This window comes from Centroberyx gerrardi, chromosome 14 (genome assembly GCF_048128805.1).
Source record: "Centroberyx gerrardi isolate f3 chromosome 14, fCenGer3.hap1.cur.20231027, whole genome shotgun sequence".
NCBI classification, from domain to species: domain Eukaryota; kingdom Metazoa; phylum Chordata; class Actinopteri; order Beryciformes; family Berycidae; genus Centroberyx; species Centroberyx gerrardi.
This window is the reverse complement of record NC_136010.1, coordinates 14,646,529-14,674,315: the sequence shown is the minus strand read 5'-3', so window position 1 is coordinate 14,674,315 and position 27,787 is coordinate 14,646,529. Positions and strand designations below refer to the sequence as shown.

The 27,787-nt window shown below is 43.6% G+C and overlaps 1 protein-coding gene across 1 annotated transcript; it reads right to left on the bottom strand.

Moving 5' to 3' along the window:
* Nucleotides 1-27,716, bottom strand: znf512b (zinc finger protein 512B). Its single transcript, XM_071899338.2, has 18 exons — nucleotides 27,686-27,716; nucleotides 26,992-27,205; nucleotides 25,163-25,297; nucleotides 15,799-15,878; nucleotides 15,499-15,627; nucleotides 14,675-14,850; nucleotides 14,296-14,579; nucleotides 14,122-14,193; nucleotides 12,898-13,026; nucleotides 11,910-12,037; nucleotides 10,118-10,210; nucleotides 7,951-8,049; nucleotides 7,080-7,328; nucleotides 6,213-6,572; nucleotides 5,660-5,761; nucleotides 5,060-5,122; nucleotides 4,269-4,367; nucleotides 1-3,969 (listed from the first exon to the last, which is right to left on the bottom strand). The coding sequence occupies exons 3-18, from the start codon at nucleotides 25,293-25,295 to the stop codon at nucleotides 3,625-3,627; spliced, it is 2,541 nt and encodes an 846-aa protein (XP_071755439.1). The 5' UTR covers nucleotides 25,296-25,297; nucleotides 26,992-27,205; nucleotides 27,686-27,716; the 3' UTR covers nucleotides 1-3,624.
* Nucleotides 27,717-27,787: the final 71 nt, after the last annotated feature.

Below are 27,787 nucleotides of genomic sequence, written 5' to 3'. Positions count from 1 at the left end.
AACATTTTATTAATTAGTTGAGGGATAATAATGCACAGGTAATACAACAAGTTTGGAAAAAAATTGTAACAGTTCAGACTCAAAGGAGGTGCGATGCCTCCGATGTTAGGTACTATACAGCCTAATTTCAGATATGGACATCTTTAATACATCATTAGTCTCATTTCACCTGTAACCTATATACCATAGCCAGTTATAATCTACAACATCATCTCTTACAACTCTCAATAGTTTCATCACAATGTCCTAGACAATATGGGTGGATGCCATTTCCTGCTTTTAAAGTTGGCAGCATACAAAATGGACCACTGTTGTCCAAATAAAAGGGCAAAATTGTGAAGCTGTCTAAGGGGATTTCTATGGATTAACCTTGGTTGGGGAAATAACATTGCTGACAAAGGGAAGACACTTGAGCCTGCTGTTTCCCCAGGTACAAAAGTCACACCACACACAGTCCAGGTAACTAGAAAGCTCCAACAACACTCCTATTTCAAGCCTATTTCATGGTATAGTAAGTGCACTAAATACAGAAACAAACACACATACATACGCCTTGTTGTCCCATATTGAATAGATAATAATAAAGGACTCTCTCGATGTGTTTGTCATCATGTACTGAAAAGCTCAATTTATGTGCATCATCAAAATGGATAAAATAACAGTGTATGCCGACACATAGGCCTACAATGTTCTTTGTGGACTACAAATTTTTTTAAATCTTTTTTTTTAGATTTCATAATATGTAAAAGCATTTTCAAAGCAAACAAACAAAAGCAGGGGAGTGAAAAAAAAGCCATACAATTTTGAGAATACACTTATCAATATCAAAATATCAGCAAGCCAACGAAACCAGCTAAATATGGTGTATTGCTGTACTCTCTAAACATGTTGCAGTTAGCTCACACTGCGGGATATGTGTTTTCCACATCATAGGAAGACGGATAGTAAAGGGTGTGATAAAATAGAAAATACCCACTGTTAAAAGCAGTGCTAAACTATCATATTGCAACACCAAAGCTTGTTAGGTAAACACAGTCAATGTGACGTTATTAATGAAACGAGTAACAAGCAGCTGATGAACTGATCTGTGCCACGGCGCAACACTCCACGAGAAAGTGTTACCATTTCTGACATCCAGTCTTTATAAAGGTGCTAACTGACTTTATACACACACACAGTTACTAGGCCAAGGTCTGGACAACTCTTATTGAAAAGGTCAGAGGACCCATCAGTGCTTGTCTAACTTCACCATCAGCTGAACCTGGATAAAAAGAAAAACGTCTATCCCACTGCTAGAGACAGACACATGCATAATCATCCCCACCTGAATATGCTCCATCAGTTGATTAAAAATGGAGGAATTCAGCTCAAACAAATCTTTGCTTTAAAATATAAAAGGTCATGGTGTAGGGATGACACCACCTGGGACACAAATATAAATTTCAAACTCAGTTTTTCTTGAAAATGCTCCGTTGACATCAGTGCTTGATTTTAATGATGACATTGACATTTGTTGGTGCAAAATTCGGAGGACTTGCCGGTAAGGAGAATATGGCAGGATGAATTAGTGGACTCACTGAGTAGTATCAGGTATCTTCAGCAGTCCTTAAGGTAGAGTGGCAAGTAAAGCACCCTTAGTATCTTACCAGAATATCCTCACATCACAACTGTATAGACTCCCAAAGCTATCAGATTGCTATCTAGGTAATACACACAAGAGAATATAAAATAGATCTATGATCTGTCATTTTTTTTTAGCAAGCAAGTCATTATTTATTATGGACATACACTGCAAATATAAATCAAATATTTATGGATATTTCATTTGCTCAAATCATTAATATAACTGTGGATTCAAGTATCTACTTTAAATGTGTTAAAGTGAAAATATTATTCTCTGATTGCACACATTTAGATTTGAAATGAAAGTAACTCAATGTTTTTTTTTTGTAATCTGAAGCTAAACTAACATTGACTGGTAGAGCAACTTGCATTCAACAAGACCAGTTATGGCTTTGTGTGGTGAGTTATAATCATGTGGTCGTTGTTGGATCACAGACACTAACTAGAAAGAGTTGAACATGCTGCTCAGTACCCATCTAAACACAAATTTAGTTTTTCTCTAGTTAATCTTAAGATTCGATGAGAGTAAGATAATCCCGCTTCTGTGCCTTACAGCAACTAGGTTGGGTTGAATACTCCTGGAGTGCAAAAATACAATAGGGGAGCGGGAGGGTTAAGGGTTAAAGTGCAAGACAATAGCTTTGAGCGACCAGGAATCAATTAATATACATAACATGTGAATCTTCATTTGCAGGTTTTCTGTTTCATAAAAGATCATCCTCCACCTCTCTACAAAAGATAATATTTGTATTCTCTCCTCAACTCTTTGATTCAAGCAAAAGCAGTAGCCAAGGACATATGGCCCACTTTAAAATGGTGTTATCTCATTTGATTGTGCCGCAATGGTGCAACAAGCTTCACACAAAATTCCTCCTTCTGTCCAACATTTAGCATTTGTCAGTCCTATTTTTTAGACAGAATACTTCAAGTTTTTTTTATCAATTAAACAATGCCATATTTAGTATTATTGTAGCTGACTAATATATCGTAAACCTATACCTTACTGATGGAAATCTCAAACCCTTTCACTTTTTGTCGATATTCTGCTTAATATGCGTAGTGTAAAAGAACTATGGATATAATCTTTTGACAGTTAATTATGGTTGTCAAAGCACAAACTTTTCCTCATCATGTGATGCAAGTACAATCTCAAAAATAAATGTCATTGAACTGAAATAAAAAGAAGAAACAAAATCCAAATGACAGCGACATTAACTGTAGGGAAAACAGAGTGGAACATGATTAACAACTGACCTTTGACTAACATTTAGCTTATAAGACATTTACTTATTGTCAAACATAAAAAAAGTAAAAACAATAAAAACAAAAACAAAGAAATCAAAAACAAAGATCAATACAACATTGCACTGTAGCACGTACTGCAAAGAATTCTGATTGCTCATGATCCAATTTGACCTGACAGCCTTGAAAATGATAGATGGCATCATTGCTTTGAGTATATAGATATATAGATATAGATATTGTTTATGTACACAGTACAGTATCTCCGTGAAAAAAATGTGAAAACACTAGCTATCATTAAATGACTTCACCATGCTAATAGAATATCCTTTTTGAAACCTCTCGAACACAACATGAATCTACAGACTCGTAGAAACAATTACACTCAATTCGTTTGGAATACTACTTCAGTTTAGAAAATGCTATCCATGTACAAATCAGGATTTTATCTTTGATTACTATTGACACCCCTGTTGTGAGTAGAGAAACTGAAATGTGTGCCTTAAAAAGGAGACAAAAGTGGAATGGAGAAATAAAACACTACTGTTACACATGAGTACTGTTTATAACAGTAGACACATTAACTGTAGGGCTTCAAAACCAAGATTTTAAGTCTGGACTAAATGTTTTACTTGTCAATGGTTGTTTTAGCTTTCTTCTCAGTGCTAAGTCCTTGTGGCGTTAGTAAGGTCTTTTAGCTTCCTGGCGTAACACAAACAGATAGCATCCTCTCTGGCTCCTGGGTCGGTGAAAGCAGAGCTACTCTGACAATGACAGCCTCTTGGGTTTGCTCCGTCTGGCGGTGGAGGCATTGGGCTGTCTGTTTTGGCCTGAACTCCCGCTGTCTGTTGGGATGGGGATCTGGGTGGGGGTCTGTGTTGGGCCCGAGGAGGGGCTGAGGGCGGGGGTTGAGTTTTGAGTGGTTGTGGGTGCCGGAGTTTTTGTTTGGAGTGGGGCAACCACAGGGGGGCGCTCTTTGGGCTTGCGGCCCCTCTTCTTGCCGGTGGTGGCGCCGTTCCTCACCTCGGCTTTGATCCCATTGTTCTCCGGTGCTTTGCTCTTGCTGCTGGAGACCACATGACTGGCTGCTGCACGAAACCAGTTCTAAGGCAATCAAGCACAATGTTACTGTTCAATCCAGATCAAGCTGAGAAGAAGCAGCAGGAGCATGTTGATGGCTGTATAACCTTCCTACTGTATTTAACAGAGTTAATATCTGTAGGTATTAACATGGCATGTCAATGGTGCCGACTAGAGTATTAACAACTGACGGATGAGTGGTAATACGCCACACTGTGTAAATAAAACATACCTACTTACTTGCATATTTAATTAAAAGGCTTGCTTTCAGGCCAACTGTCAAGTTTATGAGTACAGTGAGTGTGATTGAACTGTGGGCCCACCTGCGAGTGTGTCTTGCTGATGTGGTACTTGACACCGCTCTCTGAGCTGAACTCCTTCTGACAGATCAGACAGGTGTACTTCCCCAGTTCACCACCTCCCTGCAGAACACACACACAGATATACTGTACACCTCATTCACCTCAAAACAATCTCTAAAGCAAAAACCATGCAACACATGCTTAATCAGTGTACAGCCTACAATTCACTGCCCTTTCAACTGAAAAGTATACAACAGGTTCTACAGACAGTGTGTGTCTATCAATACCAAGAAGTTCGAGTCAATATTTGGGTCCTTGTGGAGAATGAAATACACACATTTTTTTTGTTTCAACTATTTTTTTTTGTGTGAAAATACACTGCTATATCATGATGCACTATTATATCATGGTACTTACCAACTTACTGTTAAATTAAGAAATTTATTCTAAATAAGAGGAGAAGGGTATAAGGTGATTCCAGTGATAGCTGCTTCCTTATTTTAATGTTTTCAAAAAAAATGTTTGCATACATTTTGGACGTGGATGCATCATTCTCGCTATGAATCTTGAAGCTTCCTACTCGTCCCCATGCATTCTTGACATTTGAGGTTAGCAAATTAACATCTGGGAACTTTATCTGCTCTCTATCCTTGGCGTTCATTTGTTTTGAATTGTTCTTTGGCCACTAGATATTATGGCAAAGATATCACAGGAGGGCACAAGAACAGACAAGAACGCACAAGAACATACCTTAGGTTTACAGAGACAAATGAAATCATGTTGGTAATGTTCTTACAGGTGGATGTTCGTACCTGGCTGCAGTTTGCTAGATGGGCTTTGAGTCCTGACACACTGGAGTAGACAGCTTCACAGTTCTGAGACAAAGCAGAGACGAACACACGAGTGAGCAATGCAGACACTCCCCCAATACAACTTAACAAATTAACATGCATATTAGCAGTGTATTGATTCATTATTAGTCATTACAAACCACTTATCACCTTATTCTGCACCGCACTGCACTGCATCACATTCTAAAGTATAGCTCATTAACTATGAGGCTTCCCTCAATAGCCTCCCAATTAGGGCTTACAGCAGTCAGTAAGGAAGTTCCACATCAATTGGACTCTTCGTATGCTTTGCACTAAGCACTATTTAGGAGGCTATTGAGGGAAAACCCATAGTTAATGGGCTATACTTTAGAATACAATAGTGCAGAATAAGGTGATAATAAGTGGTTTCTAATGACTTTAATAAACCAATACACTACGAATATGCATGTTAATAAACAATTTATTAATAGCTAATATGTGCTCCCTAATCTAAAGTGTTACCGTTGACTGTTATAAGGTGACATGGTGTTATATGGTGTTATATGGTGACACATTAAACCATCCAGTCAACGTTCTTACTCCGTTGGTGCAGCAGATGAAGCCCTTCTCCTTGACTTCGTTCTTCCAGGTCTCCAGTAGCTCAGTGCTGAAGTTGGGGAGGCCAGGACGGGTGTAGTTTAACTAAACAGCAGAAAAAGGAGCATCTACATCAATATTCCTTGTAGTATCATGATGTTACTGTGAGTGTAGAGATAGATAGAAAGAAAGAGAGAGAATTGGGGGACATATTTATCTGTTTGATGTCAAACACAAGGTTACTTTTTTCCCCTTACTTCAGTGTGCCGTTTGAGTGTGTGTCCTTTTCATGTTCAGGTTGGCTTTGATGTGGGTCATGGTGTGTAATCCTGTGTGCGCCTCTGTATATGTGTGTGTAATTCTTTTGATGTTCGGGTCCAGGTGGGCTCTTGCAGTGTATAATGCTTCTGTGCATCTGTACATGCATGCGCGTGTGTAGGTGTGTATGCATGTGTGTATCCCCATGTCCCCTATGAATGTGCCTTTGAGTAGCAGTATCTTTATATAATGCCTATGTGTATAATGTGTGTATAATCCATCCACACTCTGTCCTCACCCTCTTGCTGTCAGGCACCAGGTCGTCCTTGATGCGGCGCTTGGTGCCCCAGTCCTTGGCCAGCTCGTCCTCTGCTATCTCCTGCAGGTGGAACACCGCCACCTGGGCCGAGCGGCGCCTCACTCTGCCGCTGGGGGTCCGTTCAAAGTCCTCCCCCAGGCTCTCATTCTGTGGCGCTTTCTCTCTGTTTCTGTCTCGCTCCCTCTCCTTCTCCCTCTCCCTATCTCTCTCCCTATCCTTCTCCCTGGCCTCCCTCTCCTTCTCTCTAGGCCGGCCTGGTGGTGCTTTCTCCTGCCACTCCTTCCTCTCAGGCTGGCTTTGCTCCCTCCTGCCTCCTGACGGAGGCTCCTCGGAGATCACCTGGAGGAGAGGCAAGACACTTGTTTGAGTGGAATACGTGGAGAAACTTTGCAATACAAAACAAGGAATAGATTGTCATTTCTGAAAGAGTGAAGACCTCAAGGCACAACTGAGGAAAACCTGATTAAAGCTACAGTAGGCAAGATGTGTGTATGTAAAAATACACTTGTTTTATCAGCCTAAATCACAAAGTGGGGCTGCAGCAGAGCCTCTAATTGAAACCTTGTAGATTTGCCCTATTTGCCCAAATGAAAATCTGGTGTCAGGTATGGAAGCTTCTCCGCCTACAGGAAATGACAAATCAAAACTTAAGAGCAAAATACAAACTGTCTCCTAAACAACAGCAAGCGAGCGCTCTGTCCAGAGAAAGCTGGACTCACTAACGTTAGATCTTTTGCCTCTCAAAAAAAAGTGATCACAGACCGACCGGGTTGGCAAACATGTTATACAATTTGTTTTATGTGCATAATGTGTACATAATGTGTACTTGTAAATAGTCTGTCTTACCCTTTCTTTGCCTGTGTTGTTGTTGGTGTCGGTGGTATTGTCCTTGTTGTTGTTGGTGGTGGTCGCGGTAGCAGTGATGGCAGGGGGGTGTTCAGTGCGTACATGGTAGTCTCTGCCAGCCTTGGAGCGGTAGGTCTTTCCACAGTGCTGGCACAGAAAGACAGGCTTCTCATCCTCAGAGAGCTCTCTTCCACAACGCTTCTGGTGGTATTGGTAGCCCATCAGACTGGCGAAGTGGGCCGAGCAGCCCTGTGCATGTGCGTGCGTGTGTGTGTGTGTGTGTGTGTGTGTGTGTTTGCGCACAGTGTGTGTGTGCATGTGTGAGGCCAGTATATAAAAGGGACAGAAATGAGACAGAAGGAAAACACACATTAAACAGGAAACTGGGTAAGTGGAGCACGGCGTGATTTTAATGGAACACAATCATTGCATTTGGTCTATATTTTGTGGTTGCTGTTAAAAAGACAGAGAAAACAGGAGGAAACGCTGCTCATTTTTCAGCATGAAGAAATGTCACAGTAGAGAGTCTGTTTTTCACCGCTCTGTCTCTTCCTCTCCCTGCCTTTTGCACTCTAGTGTGAGTAATGGGAAGCAGAGTGTTGATGTGGTTTTGGGCAACATGTCAAGAACAAGGCAAAAAGGAAAAAGGAGGGAGAGAGGTAGAGGGAAGCAGACAAAAGACGGGAGGCAGAGACTGAGGAAAGAGGGAAACAAAATCAAAACGGGCAAAAGAGGACAGGGAAAAATATGAAATGAAAGACAGCAAAGGTGGATGAATGGAAATGAAGGACACAGGAAAGGGAGAGTAGTAGAGAGAGAGAGAAAGGGAGAGAGAGAGAGAAACAGAGCAAGAAAGAAAGAGAGTGCATACCTCAGTAGGACACTTGATTCGTCCCATCTGTTTGAGCACTCTGCGCAGCCTTTCTCTCTCCTCCTGCTCGTCCCCCGTCTGGCCTTCACTCCCCGAGGGCTGAGGGGGAACAAATACAACGTCGCATGAGCGTGTCCCTTCATAACACCTCCCCCTCCGTCCTGACTTATAAAAAAACAAAAAAAAACAAAAACGGCGATGAAAATGTGTTTTCCATCTCGGGCGCTCACACTGTGCCAGGATCATTAAATGGTTTCATGGTGAGGCTGTTACTCAAGGCATGTTTATGACAACTGTCAAACTCATGTTTTCACTGGGGTGTTGGCTGGTGCCAAACCCCAGCCAGGACCAGAACAACAGATGGTCGGGCTGCCAGGGAGAAGAAAGGAGAGGAGTGCAGGGGACTGGAGAGAGTAGGGTCTTATGGGGGGAATCTCAATGGACTGAACTCCACGTGTTAAACACATAGAAGAAGAATTGAGATGACTGAGACACAACCCTAGTGTTCTGTAAAGGGAAAGAGGAGATGAGATACCGTCAGAATACATCCCTAGTTCAAGTAAATCGTGTCACGCTCGAGCCTGCAGGCAAGAGAACAGACACTAGCTCAGCCTTTGATTTACCCTGGCAGGGGAAGAAACCATGAAACTATATCGGAATGTATTCTTAATGCCTCTATCAGAGAGAGAAAGTGAGAGAGGGAGAGAGAGAGAGAGAGAGAGAGAAAGTGAGAGAGAGAGAGAGAGAGAGAGAGAGAGAGAGAGAGCGAGCGAAGAGAGAGTGGTGGTATTACAGTAGCAACAGCAACACCAAGGTCAAAATCAGTAGGTGACCCCTGTCCTTCTGTCAGCCCACTGTGTTTTCCCACGCTGCACTGGGGCTGTGCCATGTGACTGGACCCAGGTTAGTGACAACACCAGTCAGCAGCTACTCTACAGCACAACCGCAGAGTCTAACACACAAACCCAGCGCTTGCACAATGGTGGCTTTCAGCCTGTTAAAACAACTTTTAATTTACTTATCTTGGAAGGGTTGCAGGAAAGTTTGATGGGTTTTAGTTGAGGCAGACTAACTAGTTCAAAGTTTAGACATCACGGTTTTAAAACACACACACAATGCTGTTTCTTGCTCTACTGGACTGGACTGCCGCCAATAAGGTCAGGGCACAATAGGTCCAGACTGAAGACAAATGGCTGTGTCAAACAGTTTAACTTGGCTGCCACAGATGGCACAATCATCTATCATTTCTACTAAATTGGCTATGATTACACACGCACAACCACCTGCACACGTACACATGCATGCGCGCAGATGTACTGAAGGCAAGCACGCTCACACACACACACACACACACGCACGGAAACACAAACACACGTGCTGCATGCAACAAGGTTCGGTGCACGTACATTCATTAATCTTTCATGATACTTTTTGAAACAGGCAGCGGTGAATTATTCAGCAAACTTCATAGGAGCACCATTGCTCTAATGCAGGAGTGTCATGATAATATCTTAATGAAGCTCTCTGCTGTCAGAGTTAAGACAGCTGCAGAAAGAAATATGAGCACTTCAAGAACAAGAATACCAATCACCGGTTCAGCTGTGTGATGGTTCACAACCCTCCAGATCAACTTTCTAGAAAAGGGCATAGCAGCTGACAATGAATATGCTACAGAAAAGGTACGTATAGACTTCACGGGCAAGAAATGTGCTCCTTTGACTGTGGATGTGCACTGGCTATAAAATGTCTCTACATGCAACACTGACCTCAACAAACCAAATGCCCCCTGTGAAAGCTGACACTAGCAGTAGCGTACGACTGGTGCCCATACATAGAGTCATAAGTGAAAGTCTGAACCTCCCCTCTCCGTGGGTGTAGGGCTCTGGTGTGTGTGGTGTCTAGTAGCTACTCTGGTCAGTGGGTCAGTGTGACAGTGGTGAAACACTAGCTCTCTGAGTCACCTAAACATCCTCCATCTGGACTCTGACTGCTGCTGAATGAGGGGCTAAGAGTCAACGGTGAGTCGCAAAGAAAGGGCAAAGCCAGGGCGGACTGTTAATTGTCGGAAACTTTGAGCTTCACCTTGTATACCTTGTTTACCAGTGAGGCAAGCATTAAAAAGTACAAGCTGATTTGTGTGTGTGAGTCTGTGCCTGTGCGGGTGTACCTTGGTGCTGTGTTCAGCCATGGTGTGGTAGTTGAGGCCGGCCTTGGACCTGAACTGTTTGTGGCACTGCTGGCACTTCAGGGCATCCTGGAGCTGCAGGGGTTAAAGGCCAAACAGAGGATCAAATAACATTTCTATGAAAGGAAACCAACCGGGAGCTCACTCTTAGAGTAGCTGTCGCTGCCTTTAACTCTTTATTGGATCTATCAATATAGCAACATCTCAGCTATAACCTAATAATCTTTGTTATTAGTGGGCAATTCTGGTCAAAATGCATTTATCATCGTGAGCTTATAAAGGACAGAGGAGAACTATCAAGCAACTTTTGGAACCAGCAAAAACCAATTTAATACACAATGTTCCGTCTCGTAGCTAGTCGCCTCGCCTCAGTATTGATTTGGGGACAGAGGTGTTTTGATGGTGAGTGACCCAGTGTTAATGTGGTGATTCTGTCATTGCTTAACGGCAGACTGTCACTTTAATAGAGTCACACGGGCCACTGGGCCAAGGAGCCGTTAAAATGGCTGTAAGAACACATCTCTCAGAGGGGCTCGAGGCCACTGGACCACTCCAGCTGGACCGTCTTCAGGAAAATCTCAATATAGTTGGATGCTCTTTTTCCGCTCTTCACCCCTCATTTATTTCTGATATTGACCACAATCAAGTGCAGTGTAAACAAACCACAGAAGTGTACCGTATCCTTTTGATGCATTTCAGCTAATATTAGCTTTCAGATCAGAGCAGATAAAGTAAAGGACATTACTTGTGGAAACTGGTAGGGACTACTGTACTGAGATACAGCCTGATATTATTTCTGCAGCCTTCCGATCAATATCTTTACTGTAAAGGCTCCCTAGACTCTGCACTATGAGGTCCTTAGAGAGAGGTGTCTAATAACATTGCAGTCATTTCCATCCCCGAAGGACTCTAGCCGTTATAATCCAATGCCGAGGTCACAGCTCTGGGGTGAGAGGGCTTTATTTCATACTCCAGATAGAAAAATAAAAAACGATGGCTCAATAAAGTCTTGTTAATATTGTTAATATGTAAACTGGTTTGTCTTGGTGAAATGATATTAATTCCACTGACAGGTTGTGTTGGCAAATTGGCTGATTAAGTCTTGAACTTGCATGGAGTCATACACTCCACATTAATGTAACAGAAAACATATGGTGCATTCAAGTTAAGCTGAAGCAGAGGTCAGATCAGTTTACATACTTCGCAATTATTTGAGTGAGCTCAAATCAAAAACACATGCGCCACAAAATTACAAAAAAACAAAAACACGAGTGGAACATATGGAATATGATTTAGAGGGAGTGTCAAAATATTTATTGGTTTCAGAAATTCAATAGTGAGTGACTAACACAGTTAGTGATTGTACCAAATGCGAGTCAAATGTCAAAGCTAAACAAGTGGAAATAGGATGAAGATGAAGATTATTTTAAGGCAGAAAAGAACAGACATCCAACCGCTTTCCACCTGACATGTCAGCACCTGAACCTAGCACCAAAGCAGAGCATCCAGCAGGTATTTCCTGTCGGTTTGACTTGATACTTATGTGAGGGAGATATAATTCAATTTTTCAGCAGGCAAGCTCCTCAGGAAACAAACTGTCAACCAGTGGGAGGCAAACGAAAATAAGCCTCGTACTGATGCATGAAAATGTTGAAATGGTCTTTACTAGTCTGATGTGAAAAGTCTTTTATCTATTTCACTGACTGATTTCACAGCACTTTCCACAGCATTCCCGCCCCTCTCAGTGTCACGGACAACAGTGCTGCCCACTCACCTTCTGGCAGATCTCCATGTGTTTCTTGAGGCCGTGGACGGTCTTCCTGGTGACGATGGAGCAGGTGGGACACACCACCTCGCCTCGCTCTGAGATGGCTCGCTGCCACTGCGTATCAGGTAGAGGACCTGGGAAACATGGGGACATCAGTCAGTCAGTCAAACAACTATTACTGGCATGGTCCACTTCTGGGTATAACATTTCCTTTTGTGTTTTCTGTTTGCACTGTCTTTTGCTGGTCCTATAGTTTAATTTTATCCATGTGTTAAGCGAGGGATAATGTACAGAAAGCAGGTCATTATTGCAAAATAAGCCTCGACAGGGTGATTCAAGACCCTGATCTTAAGTGGAGGTTCTTGATCATCCTGAAGGGGATTATTTTGCAATAATGACCAGCTCACTGTACGTTATCCCTCTTATTACACAGCTACTTGACAAAGGCATTAATCATTTGACACAAAATATTGATTAAAAATGACTTAATTATAAGCTCAAGTTATTTTCAAGTGCCTGCCAAAAAACATAGTCCAGCAGGACTGTCTGTAGTAACCAAGGAGTAACGTTTAGGCACAAGGTGTCAGCACCTGACACCAGAGCATCCAGCAGGTATTACTAGTTGGTTTAGACTTGTTACTTAATGTGAAGGAGATATGATTCTAACTTCCCCACAAGTTAACTGCATTAGAAATCAACAGAATCAACGATCTTGACTGTAGAGGGATATGATTACATGTAAAACAACAGCCTGTTATGTGAAACAGCAGTTCTGTTCACAAAGAACAGAACCGCTGGCCCATCAGAGTATTGAGTATTCAATGATGCCACGTAATAATACAATTTATTCTCTTTTGATCAAGTTATTTTTTAAAGAGAGGTCACAGCTTCTGCGCTAATGTTCACAGTTTTCTCCCGTTTTGATGAAGTCACATTTAGTTTTTTGTCTGGGCCAATAAATACATTTAAAATGTACGTATATGCAGTTGTTCACCAGAGCTGGTTGTGGCCGGGTCTTTCTTGGAGGACTGACTGGATCTTCTCTGGGGCTCCTCACTGAACCCACTCCCCTCTGATCTCTTCGCACGGCCTGCCTTCAGCTTCTCCTCCACCTTGGTCATGCCTGCAAAACAAACACACACACACACACACACACACACACACACACACACACACACACACACAATGATGGTAGTAATGAATACTCACTACTGAAGGCATTCAAGGTAAAGTGAGAGAAAAGTCAGAGAGGCAGAGAGGGACAGATGGAGGACAATGCTGAACAAGACAAATACTAAAAAGGGAAAGTTGATACTGGGCATAAAAAAGAAAAAAAAGAAAGAGGAAGGGGAAAAGAGAGAGAGGTAGAAAATGAGAAAAGGAGGTTGTTTTGGGTTATAGTGAATCAGTGAGAGCCAGAGAGTGAAATAGAGCCAGAGAGAGAGAGAGAGAGACAGAGAGAGAGAGAGACAGATAGAGAGAGAGAGAGAGAGAGAGTGTTCTGAGCTCTGCATATTGTGGATTAATTGTATGATAGGCGATGATAAGTAGTTTGCTTGTATGTGCTATATGAGTCACTGGACATTTTCAGCACATGAATGAGAGAGAGAGAGAGAGAGAGAGAGAGAGAGAGAGAGAGGCAGAGAGAGAGAGAGAGAGGTAGATGGATAGATAGATAGATAGATAGATAGATAGATAGATAGATAGATAGATAGATAGACAGAAAGAAAATGAAAAATCTGTGCGTGTGTCTGTGCCATGTGATGTGTGTGTGGTGTGTGACTCACTGTTTCATTTAGCAGGATATGAAACACCTCTACAGTTGCCACATTAACACTGTTAAAAGGCCAGTACCATTGACCAGCAGCAGTGGGGAGTGTTCACAAACATTTTCACAGCCAAACGCATGGTATAGTAGAGTTCTACTGAAGAAGCTCCCACTCTTATTTTCCAGCAGCGGTATATTTATCCTCTCAAGGTTTCCATTATTCAATGAATCATCACAGGGAAACTGAGGAAGCCTGCTTATTGTCAGCAATCGATGATGGATCAGCCAGTACATTACAGCATTCTCGTCTTCATTCCTTCATTTATTCATTGATTAATATTACCCCCATATACGGTTATTAGATTGTTTTTTTCTGATGTGTAAGTTTTCGTGAAAGGGTGCGGTTTACTGTCAAGAAAAGGGTGGGGAGAGGAAAATTTAAGGATCTACCTTTCAATCCAAACGTTCCAGAAATAGAGGGCTGCTCTCCGGTGAACTTCTTAGGGGTTTTCTGCTTCCGTCCTGGCTCAAGAGGAAAACACAGAGCAAGGAATGGTCAAACACATCCCAGCCCATACTGACAAAAATATGTAGTCCATTCCAGAAGATACGTAGCAATCTTACTGTGCCTCATTCTCTCTGGGTCTTCATCGGGGAAAGGAGGCGGGAGGCTGCCCCCCTCGCTCTCACTGCCCCCGGCATCAGACGATGTGCTCTGGGACTGCGACTGCTGGGACTGGAGCTGGACTGGTTGGGACTGGTGGATTGGCTGCGGGGGCTGGCTGTGGCTGTGCTGTTTCCTCTCACTCTTCTGCGGGGCCAGCTCGCCGTTCTGAGAGGGCGTGGACACCTCGTGGGTCTTTTTCACTTTGACGAACACCGGAGAGGGGGGACTGTTCTCCATAGGCCTGGAATCACGGACCGAGGGAGGAGAGTTTTGAACAGTCAGCATCAAACACCATTATGACGGAAAATGTGATTTTGAGCTCTAAACCCGCATCACCTTTTCTTGGAGTTGGACTTGACGGGGGTCTTTTGTAGCTTGGGCTGCTCGTCCTTGGACTCCATAGTGACCCGGTCCGGGTGGTTCCACAGCTTGTGCTTCTGCAGGCGCACCTTTGTGGCGAACACTGCCTCGCAGTACGGGCAGCCATGACTAAGCTTCTCAGCTAGGGTGGCCTGACACAAACACAGACATGAGGAGAGAGGAGTCAGGGTTAGATCCCTACCGAAACCCAGATAACAGTGGGTAGTTATTTGAAGCCTTCAGATGAAGAATCATATTGCATAAAACAAAGTTCCTTAACCCCTCCCTATCCCTAACCCCTTAAATTTCCCCTTCAGTTAAAAGTTAGGATTTTTTTTTTCCACACTGTACGACAATGTCACATTCTATTCTGTATCTACTCGTTCCAACGCTTCATTGAATTGTGCATCATTTTATACGCATTTCCATGTAATTCAGCATGACATATTTGGTATCTTTGGAAACCTTGGGATCTTGACTAGAATTTAAAACAAATTCTGTGCAAGATGCGTCTGTGATGATGGACCTACTGGGTTGAAGAGGTTAAACAGCCAAAATACTTGTAGTTGTATAGTCAGTTATCACAAAACATTTGGATTATGAGCATTATAAATCCTCTGAACGTATACAAACTCTACTTTAAACTGACTTTTTGGTCACTTATAACAGACTCCTCTTATTCCTCATTTGAAGGACTTGCTGCTCTACTCTGCTGTGTTAAGGTTAAGGTTAAGGTCTACTCTTAAGCGTGAGGTGGAAGTGGGAGGGAGAGTAGGAGAGAGTAGAGGTTAGTGACTCACCCCCTGGCAGCGTTGATAGTGGTACTTGACGCCATAGATGCTGGGAAACTCTAACCAGCAGCCCGAACACGGACACTTAACCCTGGAGCGACGTTTAAACTCTTCCTTCCACTGTACTATCATATGGGCCTGCTCAGGAGTCAGGGAGAGAGACATGAATACATGCATAGATTAGCACTTTATATTGTGCATATTCATACGGAGCTGCCTAGTCTATGCAGGAAAATGCATATGTCTGTTGCTTGCCTCTCACTAGAAGACCACTTCAAACACCCACTCAGTTCAAAGGGAGATACTCACAGGGATGCTCCTCAGTTCCTGCACTTCTGCTTTAGGACGACCTTTCCTCTTCCCCTCCACCGGCTCACCACACACAGGACCTGGCAGAGAGAGAGACAGAGAGAAAACCATTTCTAAGTTAGCACAGGATACCTTCACTAGTGCAAGACAACAAGACCAGCAGCATTTGGAGCTATGTTCTAGACATTTCCTGGTGCCACACTAATGCTTCAAAACAACAAAAAATTAGCATTACATTCAGTCATAAAAATACTTTTTTAAAGGACCCGAAATCCCTTTGCAATATGGTCACATACTCAAACTAAACATGGACAAGGTGCGCTTTGCAACACTGCAATAGTGACACCTCAGTTCACAACACAGATGAGGAAAAACAAAAGGGCAGGCATAACTATGGTGGTGGGTTGAATAGTGAGTAGTGTTTAGCTGTTAGCTGTGTGAGTGTCAGAGAGAGAGAGAGGGAGAGAGAGAGAGAGAGAGAGAGAGAGAGAGAGAGAGAGAGAGAGAGAGAGAGAGAGAGAGAGAGAGAGAGAGAAAGGGGCAGTGTGGCTAAAGGCCTTATGCTGAGCCAAATAGATCAGCTATAAATCACCAGTGCCTGTGTGAACCTCTGACACAGCACACAGTGGACAGACTGCCTCAGCTCTCTCTCTCTCCGCTCTCTATCGCTCCCTCCTTCTATCCCTCATACTCCCTCTTTCCTTTTTTCTCACCGTATCTCTAGCTTTCTCACTCCCCCCCACGCCCCTCCCAATCTCTCTCCATTTGAACTACAGAGGACAGGCAGTCTGCTGGCTCATTACTGCTCTCTTTTCTGTTACAATTAGACCTCTGCACTATCAGCCCTCCACTCTACTTCCTCTACACACTGCTACTGAGGGAGGGAAGATGGAGAGCTGAGGAGGAGTGTATCTGTGTGTGTGTGTGTGTGTGTGTGTGGAGGGGTGGGGGGTGACAAAGGGAGGAAAAGGAGAGGAGGGCGGGTGTGGATACTGAGGGAGAGAGGAGAGAATTGCAGAGGCGGATGGCTTCTTTCTCTGACCAAGCAGAATACTGAATAACAGTGCTGCAGGTAGGAACTGAGGCTGTATTCTTCAGAAAGATACACCTTACATGTGCTCTCAACTCCCCTACATTGATCTGGCAAAACCGGATAGCGGCAGCAGCAGCAGCAGCAGACATGAGGCAAGCGGGAGGTGGAGATGCTTCTAAAAACCTATCCAGTCATATCAGATCTACAAAATGTCAAAGGGAAACCACTTGAAGAGACGAGTGGAGAAGACAGTCCTTTCTTTTGAAGTGGATTGCAGCAGTGGTGTTACATAGAATATCTCTTCAATCCAATTCACAGTTTCACCTCCCCATGAACATGGCATTGTGTCTACCGGGCTGCCTTCTTCTCCTACCAGCTCATTGACAGGCAAAGAAAGGATACACACATGCTTTAGCCCGTGTGTGGCGGGCCCCAAACTAGATCAGAGCACTGTGTGTGTGTCTACCGGGATTATCAAAAGGTTAGAGGATTTTTCATCAAATAAATGAACTGACTTCATGTCATTATTACTCATACGAAAACAGCTCATGTTGGCAAAAGGATTTCCTTCAACCCCGGAAACATCTCTCTATAGACATGTCTACGATGTTCATGTGTACACACAGACACATAAACTCTCTCTCTCTGACTCTCTCTTACTGAAATCAAATAACCTACAATGACCTCCCCTTCTCATTTTCTCCCTCTTTCTCTTTTTATTACACAGTATCAACTTTCCATTTTCCCCCCCTATTTGTCTTCTCTTTGTTTCTCACTCACATACACGCAGTCAGACACAAATACAGGCTGACAGATTATATGTAATCTTTTACTTCAGACTCACAATAATAAGATAGAGAGAACATAAGGCGGAATAAGATTGAATGAAAAATAGCAACGGCATCGCTGGCTGTGTCTGGGAATAGTTCATGACGCAAGGTGTAAACACACACATACAAACACACACTGATACACACAAACAAGAACAGTGAAATCATTACCGGTGCGTGTGGGTGTGATATGTGTGTATGGATATGAGTGTATTAATATTCTCCAGGCGACAGAGCATTTCTCTATTAGCTGTCTGGGTAGCAGCTGGAGAGGTGATGCAGTCGGCGGTGCAGCTCTTGTGCTGGGGAGGAAATTGAGCGTGCATTCTAATTCCTGTCTTGGAAAATAAAGGTCTCGTAAAAGAAGGCATAATTAATGAATTCTGCTCTTGGGGAAGATATGTTCCTGTTGCTATGGGAATAAGATCCACTTGTCTTAGTTACCATTATCAGAGGCCTCTTTCCAGCAAGCACAACAATTAGGCCCACATACAGTAGGCTACAGTGCAAGCAGGCATGTGCACACACACAAGCCCAGCCAGTACAGGTGCGGGTGCAGACTTACAATGAAACACAGCAGACTCATCTATTCTGGGATAAAATATGCAAACACAATAAAAATGCGCTCAGTATCTTTTGCTTTGCTTGCTTGAATGTGTGTTGTCCACTGTGGCACTCAAGCGGACGTTCCAGCAATCACAACCATTGTCTTAGCATGAAACAAAGCAGGCCTATTGTGTCTAATCTAAACCCTAATTCTCTGGCACAGGCCATGGGGATAATACAGCTGTTCGACTAATGTCAGAGTATGACTCCCTCCCAGCTGTCTGCAACTGTTGCTCTACACTGGTCAACCCTAACCAAAGAGAGGGGGAGAGGAGAAAAGAGGAGAGGAGAGGAGAGACGAGAAGAGAAGAGAAGAGAAGAGAAGAGAAGAGGAGAGGAGAGGAGAGAAGAAGAGAGAAGAGAAGAGAAGAGAAGAGAAGAGAAGAGAAGAGAAGAGAAGAGAAGAGAAGAGAAGAGAAGAGAAGAGAAGTCAGGACCCAGGAGTGCTGGCAGCTGCCTAATGATCTCAAATAACCTCTGAGCTCTCCTAGCTACGCCTGCAACTGCTCCCCCTGAGTGCAAGGACGCACGCGCACACACACACACACACACACACACACACACTTGTTAGAAGAACAGAGAACAGTCATTTGTTTTCCTCGACAAACACTCACACAGGAGCCTTTGTCTCCGTCTGCACAGTAGGCTTTAGACATAGTTTAGAAAGACAACACACGCAAACATAAACACACACCACTGACACAACTCTATGGAAATAACACATAGTGTCACTACTTCCGCAATCACAACAGACAATAGATGGAGAAACTGATACACCTGGACACCGTGCACAGTAAACACTGACAGAGTGTAACAGCTATCCTGTATGTGTTAGCTATCTGCAACCACTGGACCTTACTGTTGGCTCTATTCTACTTTTTGCTTTTAAGGCTGGCCAGCGTGTTTTCACTCCTACCTCCCAACTTTCCCCTCTCTCTCTCACTTTTTCTCTTTAATGGCACTTTAGCACCTTGCCACTTTCACATACACACTTCCTTTTTTCCTACATGCTATTTTCCATCCTGTACTCTCTCTCTCTTTTCCTTTCTCTCTTCTCTTACTCTCAAAAGACACACACACACACACACAGTACATACGCACTAAGCTTCCCCATGATATACACACCTCTCTTTGAAGACGTCCCCATAATCACCTCCCAGTCAGGACTGACTCCAGACAGTTAGGAAGAAGCAAAAAGGAGGAGCAGCACCAGAACACTCTTGCTATCCAGACACTGACTCACTGAAGGAAAACCAGACACTCTCTGACTCTGTCTCTCACTCTCCCTCTCTGTGTTGCTTTCTCCCTCTCTCTCTCTTTCGCTCTCTCTCTATCTCTTTTTTTCTCTTTCTCTGTGTCTATCTGTTAATCTCTCTTTCACACACGTACATGTTTGCACATACACACAAACACACACACACACACACACACACACACACACACACACACAGACAAAGGCAACAACAAGGTATACTCTAAGCAGGAAATCGGTTATCAGCCTCATGGTGATTGGCCTATTCTTGATACCCTAATGAAGAAAATGTGAGCTGCTTGCATCATCTGTTAAATATGCGCCATTTATTGGTCCTGTGAGTACAGAATGACAGTAAAAACGCCAAGGGTTAGGGGTTCAGTTCCAATTGGGGCTCCCCATACTGGAGATATATGCACTCATGATACTGTGAGGCCCTTTGGATGAAAGTAGCCACAAAATGGCACATATCATCTGCTAGTGGTCCTGTGAATTAAGCACCACACTAACAGTGCCAAGGGTTAGGGTGTTAAATTCCCATTGGGGCCATCCAATCTGGAGAGAAGTACCCACTAAAATACATATATCATCTGTTAGTCACCAAGCAGTGTGTTGCATTCCATTCCATCCGCTACAAGTTATAAATGTGACACTCTTCCATCTATTACTTTTGAATCTCACTCACAGTCTCATTTCAAAGTAAATATTAAGTGGTTTCTAGGCTTTAACTGCTCCACAACTTGCCCAGAAAAGACAGAAACTTACAGACTTGGATCAGTATCAGCCGATCTTCTTACTAAATAATCAGTGATTGGTATCAACTCCAAAAAGCATAAGCATCCCCACAAAGACAATTTGTCACGTCGTTCAATAGTCCAAACTACACCACAGGGCAGCACTTTGTGTGCCGGCCAGGACTCCCCATACATGCCCGTGGTGGGGTATCAGCTTACTAGCTCCACTAAACCACACTTAAAACAGCCAAATCGACAGAAAGAGTCTGGGCATTGAGGATCCTGCTGCATAATCTGGTGACTCACAATACCTTGACAGCCTCTTCAGACCTGCATCGATTTTAGAGCCTTCCACATCAGCCGCATGGTTCATATTATTGGAAACCTAATCTATCGCCTGACGCCCATTTGGCCCACAGCCAACAGTGTGTTTTCTGTCATCCAATCACAACAGCTTTGGATGACTGGCCACATGTGTGACCAGCGAAATCCTGGGGAATGAGGCTGACTGGTGAACTGACAGGGACGCAAATCAAAACATTGAGAGACTCAAGAGAGGGAATGTCAAAAAATATTCACAATTTAGACTTTACAAACTATGCACTGAGACACGTTCGTGTGTACATATAAAGGCAGACATGCAAAAAGGCATGTGTTTATGCAACGCTACGTATATGAGAGCCAGACAGACAATGCCTGCTCCAGACTGTTTGCAGTGCCCTCCTTATGGACAGTGACTCACCAACACAGACTCCCTCCTCCCTCTCATCTCCCATCCCCAAGCCTGCCAAATAAAGGTGTGACAAAGATGACAAAGGACTCTCCTCAACATTGGATGCAGCAGGCTGAGAAAAGCACCAGAATTCAATTTCATCTCCAAAACAAACATTCCCAGATTATAGCTCTTTATCGATTCTAGCTTTTGGTATTTCACCACTTTGGGAGTTTTAGAGACTCAAAGTATCAGGGGGCGAGAACTTGGAAATATAACAGAGATGAGATGTGGAAGGAGCGAGGGTAGGTACGGGTGGGGGGAGGGGGGTGCGGGGGTGGATAGGAAGGGTGGCAGGAATAGTGAGGTTAGGAGTACAGTGAGTCACCGCTGCTGATAATACTGCCTAATGAGTGAGACAGGAGAGAGATGGAGAGTTAGAAAGAGAGGAGGAGGAGGAGAAGCAGGCGGATAGAGATGAAATGAGGGTGAAGCGGAGGGGAGTGACAGTTATGTGTGGAGAGTGAGAGGATGAGTGAGCGAGAGATAGTGTGAGGGAGCAATGGACAGAGAGGGAGAGAGAGGGATGGCTGCTAAGGCAGATATGCAGGGTCAGCAGATGGAGACTGTGGGCCAGAGATGAAGGTCCATGCAGTCAGACTAGTAGTCTGACATTTGAGAACAAACACACACACGCATGCACACACACACACACAGAAAAATAAACACAAAAAGAAACAAAAACACAAGCACACACTCGCGCATTTAACATCCCCGCAGAACCACACGCATATAAACCTGTCCAGACTTAGACCAGAATCCCCCCCCGCCCTTCCCCCCCGATCTCCATATTGACAGAGACAGTGCCTACCACCTCCGCAGTACCTCCCTCCCTTTAGACAGGGGGTGCCAGACGGACAGACAAACAGTGTGTCCTGGGAGCAGGTAGGGTACTGCACCACTCTCTCGCAGTGGGAGGAGGAGGATGCTGACACACACACACTCATCTCCACTCCAACTCATTTAGGCTTACATTAGTGTTTGTAGAAAGGGGGGCTAATCTTAGGGTTTGCCTCAAGCACTCAGCAGATCAGCATAAGTTCTGTCCAAATACTTTCATTGTAGGTTGTATAACTGCTCGGAGAATGTCAAAACTGGGGACTTACTATGTTAATGCCAAAAAGAAAAAAAAACTCGAGAGAGAAAGAGCGAGAAAGAATGACAGAGAAAGAAAGAGAGAGCAAGTCACCCTCGAGGACCACATCTTTTCCTGGTAGTTGTCTGGTGTGGCAGGGTGACAGCTCAACCACACCACTTACACTCTAGAAAGGCACACAAACCCAATTCACAGTCTTTGTTTCCATGTATAAAAGCACAGAGAGGAATTTAAGGAAACCATTGGTATAACAACAGACACAAAGGAATTGCTTCACTCCAGACAGACAGAACTACTTCATGGTCACAATAATGTCCTAAATCATGCAGACTTTCCCCTGTGGGATACTTAAATATCACCATAAGAATTGATAATATAACCAGGCATGACAGGCTAAACTTTTCATGGGCGCTGAATCAAAACTAAAGCGACCAGCGGGATGAGTGCCAGATTATGTGGTACCTGGTTATCTGAAGAGGACAGTGTATACAATGGGCACAGACTGAGCACTGAAAGGCCTCCACAGGGAGCCTTAGATATTGATGTCTTTGTTTCCCCAAACTGAGGTTCACAGCCCCCCTGGGATAGGCAAGCTAGCTCAAGGCTCATTATGATTAGCATTGTAGGATTTCTCCTCATCATTAGCTATAAAAAGCTCAAGCCAGTCGCTGATGAGTAATAAGCTAAAGAAGCCAAATATGAGATGAGGGCTTATCATATGGAAAGGCACAATCTTTTGAAGTATGAGGAGCTGCAATTCTGCTGGAGGAACCATGGATGAAGAAGAAAGTGTTAAAAGTACAATCACAATCAATAAGCCTGCTCCTCTCCTGATACTTGCTCCACCCTTCAACTTCTCCTACGCTTGTGTGGATCACAGCACGCACTGGCTATTTTGGCGTGGCTAGGGAATACAGAAATCACAGTAATCAAGCGCTTTTTTAAAAATGGAAAATTTGTCATGCATTTGGTATGTTTCGCTTTCCTTCTAAATTAATTCCTACTGTTGGGTCCTGCATGGGATCCAGTAGCCTAATGTTTCCCCCCCCAAAGGTAGCTGGATGTTCTTAGAGAATCTTCAAAACTCATAATCACATAAAACCCAGCCCACTGGCAATGTTACCAACTAAGCCTCTCTAAAGACTGAGGAAAGCCCTGGTAATGTGCGAGATAAGCACAACTTTCCAGCCAAACAAGACAATTCTTCAACTACAACATATTGGTACGTAGATTTTTATCTTGTGCAATCAAATTATGCTAGAGGCTGTCCTTAGCACAGACTTGTCAAAGACACTGATATAATTATTCTATTTTGGAGAAGAGGCTATGGATTTATGAGACATAAGCAGGCCTACTGTGGAAAGGGAAATCGAAACAGACACAGTAGAGTCTAACATTACCTCTGAAAGCCCCTTAAAAACCAGCGCCGAGCCACCACCTGTATGATAGCATTACCTCAACACAAACACACACACACCCACACACCCACACACACAATCGGAATTTCAGCGGCATTACTCATTAGTGAACCTCCGCCAAGTGTGTGTTCCTCTGTCCATCCTCTCTGAGTTGCGTTCCCCCTCTCCACCTCGCCCATTCATTTATCTCTCTGACTGCTTCCAGTCTGGCCTTCAGTCTCAAAACAATCAGGGGCAGAGCCCACTATCAACTTAGCGTTCTCATTTAAGCCTGATTGATTTATAAACACTTGTTTATTGAGCAATAAAGTGCAAAAAATCTATAAAACATCAGACCCCAGCTGCTGAGAAAAACCTGTCATTCAAATGTATTGGGCCTCTGCTACAATAAATTCTTCAACAATATATCAACTGGCAGACTGTATACAACGAGGAATTGGAAAACATACTGTGAGCCCGTGCAATACTGCCGACAATCATAAGGTAAGGCAGATAATCATAAATCGGCATAGAAATGAAAGCACTTTAATAAATGGCTTCACTACAGAGTGAGAAAAAAACTATTCCATGCTGCACTGTCAAATCTGTCTCGAAAAATAAACCCCCTCTCTCTGTCCACAGTAGAGTCAAAGCTAATGAGAAGCAAGCACACGCACACACACACACACACACACAAAAACATCCAACCTCGAGGGCTGAATATTAACATGGAAAGAAAACAAATTGAAGCACCTTAGTCTAGAGTTGGTACTGCGTGCATGGGACTGAGAGGCTATTTTGTAGCAACCAAAACAACTGGGTCATATTAGAACAGCCCCAGTTTTCCAAGTCTGCCTGACTCTATTAACAAAGTCATGATGATCTGCTGGTTATTGGATTGAAACATAATTCCCCAGTCCGGCTCTCTCCCTCCAAAGTCTTCCATCCCCATCCAGATGGCTTGGGTTTTCACTCATGTCAGTGCTTGGCACTATTTGTTTGTTTGGTTTCTCACTGTAATGCAGTCTGAGGAAAAATGTTGTAGTTTCCAGGCCCTTCTGTGGTGAGAGCTTTAGAACTGCATTGGGGCTGTGGAACCAGTGATTCCTAGTAAACTGTAACCCATTAAGAAAAGCAGCAGAGGCTGTCTATTATACCGTGATGAAACCCCTTGAGAAGGAACTTTGAACTTCTGAATGGCTAGCCGACCAGTCATTGTTTGGCATATGAGCAAAAACCTATCACCAGCTACAAAATAGTCACATAGACCCAGTATTTCCTTTTATATTCACTTAGCTGTAGTGGCCCCCCACAGCTGGGAAATTACAACCACTGTGAGAAAATTATAAATACGATGAAAGTTCATCAGCTGCCCTTATTGCTCAGCCCACCCAAAATAAAAAAAAATACAATTGCAATTACAGCACAATTGTTCTTGTATCATGATATATCCAAATAAGAGCTATTCTTCAACTGCAACCCAAATGGAACTGATCCTGGAATCGGTCCAGGAGCGAACCTGGGTCTCACAAACAAAATTACTCCCACTGCCCGCATCTACAAACAATTTGACAAGAAACACTGCGTAGATCTGAAGTCACATATTGTTTTCACTTAATTGAAGTGTGGCGGCGTGTCACTCACCATGTTTGTTGTTGTTTTCAGGGACTGCCGTGGTCCTGACAGCCTCCTGGGGGTGTCCATGCTTGGGGGGCCGGCCCCTTGGCAGCCCCGATGAGGACAGCTTCCCAAGCCTGGGGCCACTCGGGCTCTCCATGCCTGCAGGGGGGGCAGGGGGGCAAACACACAGGAGACATAGATGGCTTGAGGCAATATTAGGATACTAGTCTACCACTCATTAATCCTGTTGCTTTACTTGTCAAAACATTATTAACAATGTCCACTGCATCAATAGCCGATTATAACGCTGTCCTGTTGCTCTACAACAGTTTCTCCTTGTGGGCCACCGGTGCTATTGGATTGGAGGTTATCTGAGTTGAGGCACACACATCATCTGGAGTGGTAATGAGGGTGTGACCTTCCATGTTTCATTTCAAAATCAATATTCTCACTTACACACGAACTCCATGCTCTGCCCATTAGACAAGAGGTGAGTCAAAGAAAGAGGGGGTGGGGGAGCGAGGCTCACTGCCTCGAGTCCTCCTTGAGTAGTCGTGCCTTCTCTCTATATCATGCATTTCCCGATCAGGTCAAATGGTCAACAGCAAAAATGTGTGTTTCAGGTCAAAGTCACACTATGACAAAGCTCCTGATCCTCAATAGCTTCACTGCAAGATTACCAAGAATACTCAGTTTATCTATCCTACGTCAGCTATGAGCTCTAGGTGCTGGCCCTCGTTCCCCAACAGCATGGGACAGTCTAATGGATGAAGGCTGCCAATCGCTAATTATGCTAAGTGGTACTGATTAAGGCACCAACATGCTTTCTCTTAGCACACGTTCATGTCACTCTCCTAATGAATTACAACAGCACACAAAGGGTCGCTCATTGGAGGCCTCTCAGTATCCGTTTACACGCCACGCTATTCAATGCACATTGAGCCATGATGGCAGGTTCCTTGCTGTGATAGTGTGCTCACAGTTTGTGTCGTGTTGCTCTGAAGTCAGTGTCACAATGCAATTATAATGTTAACAAATTTGATCTCCCACTTTTTTGCCTAAGAATTCAGAAGCATGATGACCTTGCAGGACAATGCATGTGGAAGAAATACAGGACACACACACAAACTTGCACACGCTAGACATCTCTCCATCATCTATATGGCAAGCGGAGGAAGGACTGGTTCATATCACACATAAAATACTACTTCCTCTCTGTGTCTGTCTGAGTCTAAGGAGAGGAGTTTGAGAACTATAGACTAGGATTTCAAAATTGGACTGAGAGGCGGAAGGAGAGAGAGACAGAAAGACAGATATTGAAGGAATATCCCTGATGAAAAATCATTATACTATTCCTTTAATATTCTCATAGAAACTGGTTTGTTTGTAATACTTGAGTTAATAATGACTTTTATACTTTTTATACTTAATGGTTGTATCTCCTATAATATCATCAGACAATTCCTTAAATATTCTTGGAAAATATTATATATAGTTTTTAGTTTTGCTGTAATATTTGTATAGCACAATTTTAACATGTATTACAGCATTGCAATAGGTCTTTTCCATAAAGGATTAAACTTAGAAGGAATCTGATAGTCCTACCCTTGAATAGCCCTACATGGCCATACATTTGGCTAGACACAACAAAAAATTATGGTGACACCCACTCACACAAAAACATCTCATGACACAATCTGCTGACGAATCAACCTAGAAATAAGACTTTTAGCTCCACACGTGGCAGCCTGCCATTCCGTGTGAAGTTAAACATGGTTACAGAGTTGCCTATTTATCTGGTTAACATCAGAAAAACAGTGTTCCACTTCTTCCTTCTGGAGGGCCACACCTACCTGGACTGTCGGGGAGTCACCCAGCACTAGGGGCCGGGTGGCCCCGGGTCACCCACGTGGGGGAGGTCAGGAGATAGGCACCTAGGTGGGCGTTTTTCCACCAATGTTATGTTACATGGCAATCACACCTGCTGTGCGTCAAAGACCGGTCAGACTGGGGTTGGGGGGCCTGAAAGGAAGCGGACAGTCGTCACCGTCGTCCTCTCCCCCCACTCTGCAGACGACGAGGTGGAGGAAAAAAGAGCAGGGCAGAAGAGAAATTAGAATTTATATATGAAAAGAAATCCTGGATACTTTCACCTTATTCCCAGTTTCCAATTGCCTTGCCCCCCTCCTCTCCTGCATTAATATGTATACCACGAGGCACTTCTTCAACCTCTGTCTTCTCGTTAAACACTCCAGAAATGTTACAAATAGCCAGGAAAGATAGGTATGTCCCCGACTCCTTGAGGAAAAATATTAGAATACGGGATGGTTTATATAGGCAGTGAAGCAAAATGGCGACTTTATTACGAAGGAGGAGTAAAAAAAATCCTTGCGCTGGCTGGAGCTAAAGGGAGGCACAAAAATATGTTTAGTGCAGTAATTTCGACGGCTGCGAGACAGTTGGTTAGAGTAAAAGAAAACGAAGCGAAGGAAAATCAGCAGAAACGCCAAATCTCGGTCGGTTTTGGTACACTCCGCGGTTCCTTACCTCGGGATTATTTCGGTTTTTTATACGGATATTATCTTGGCGGCCGTGTACAGTATTACAGTAATGTGTGTTGGGTCATGCGCGTATCCACTCCACCTTTGA

What these genes read in the sequence shown, in the direction of transcription:
- znf512b (XM_071899338.2), bottom strand. Translation starts at nt 25,295, where the DNA reads ATGGAGAGCCCGAGTGGCCCCAGGCTTGGGAAGCTGTCCTCATCGGGG. An exon ending in CCCAGAGAGAATGAGGCACA is followed by an intron (nt 14,194 to 14,295) that starts GTAAGATTGCTA and finishes CTCTTGAGCCAG; the next exon opens with GACGGAAGCAGAAAACCCCT. An exon ending in TCAGCAAGACACACTCGCAG is followed by an intron (nt 3,970 to 4,268) that starts GTGGGCCCACAG and finishes TGATTGCCTTAG; the next exon opens with AACTGGTTTCGTGCAGCAGC.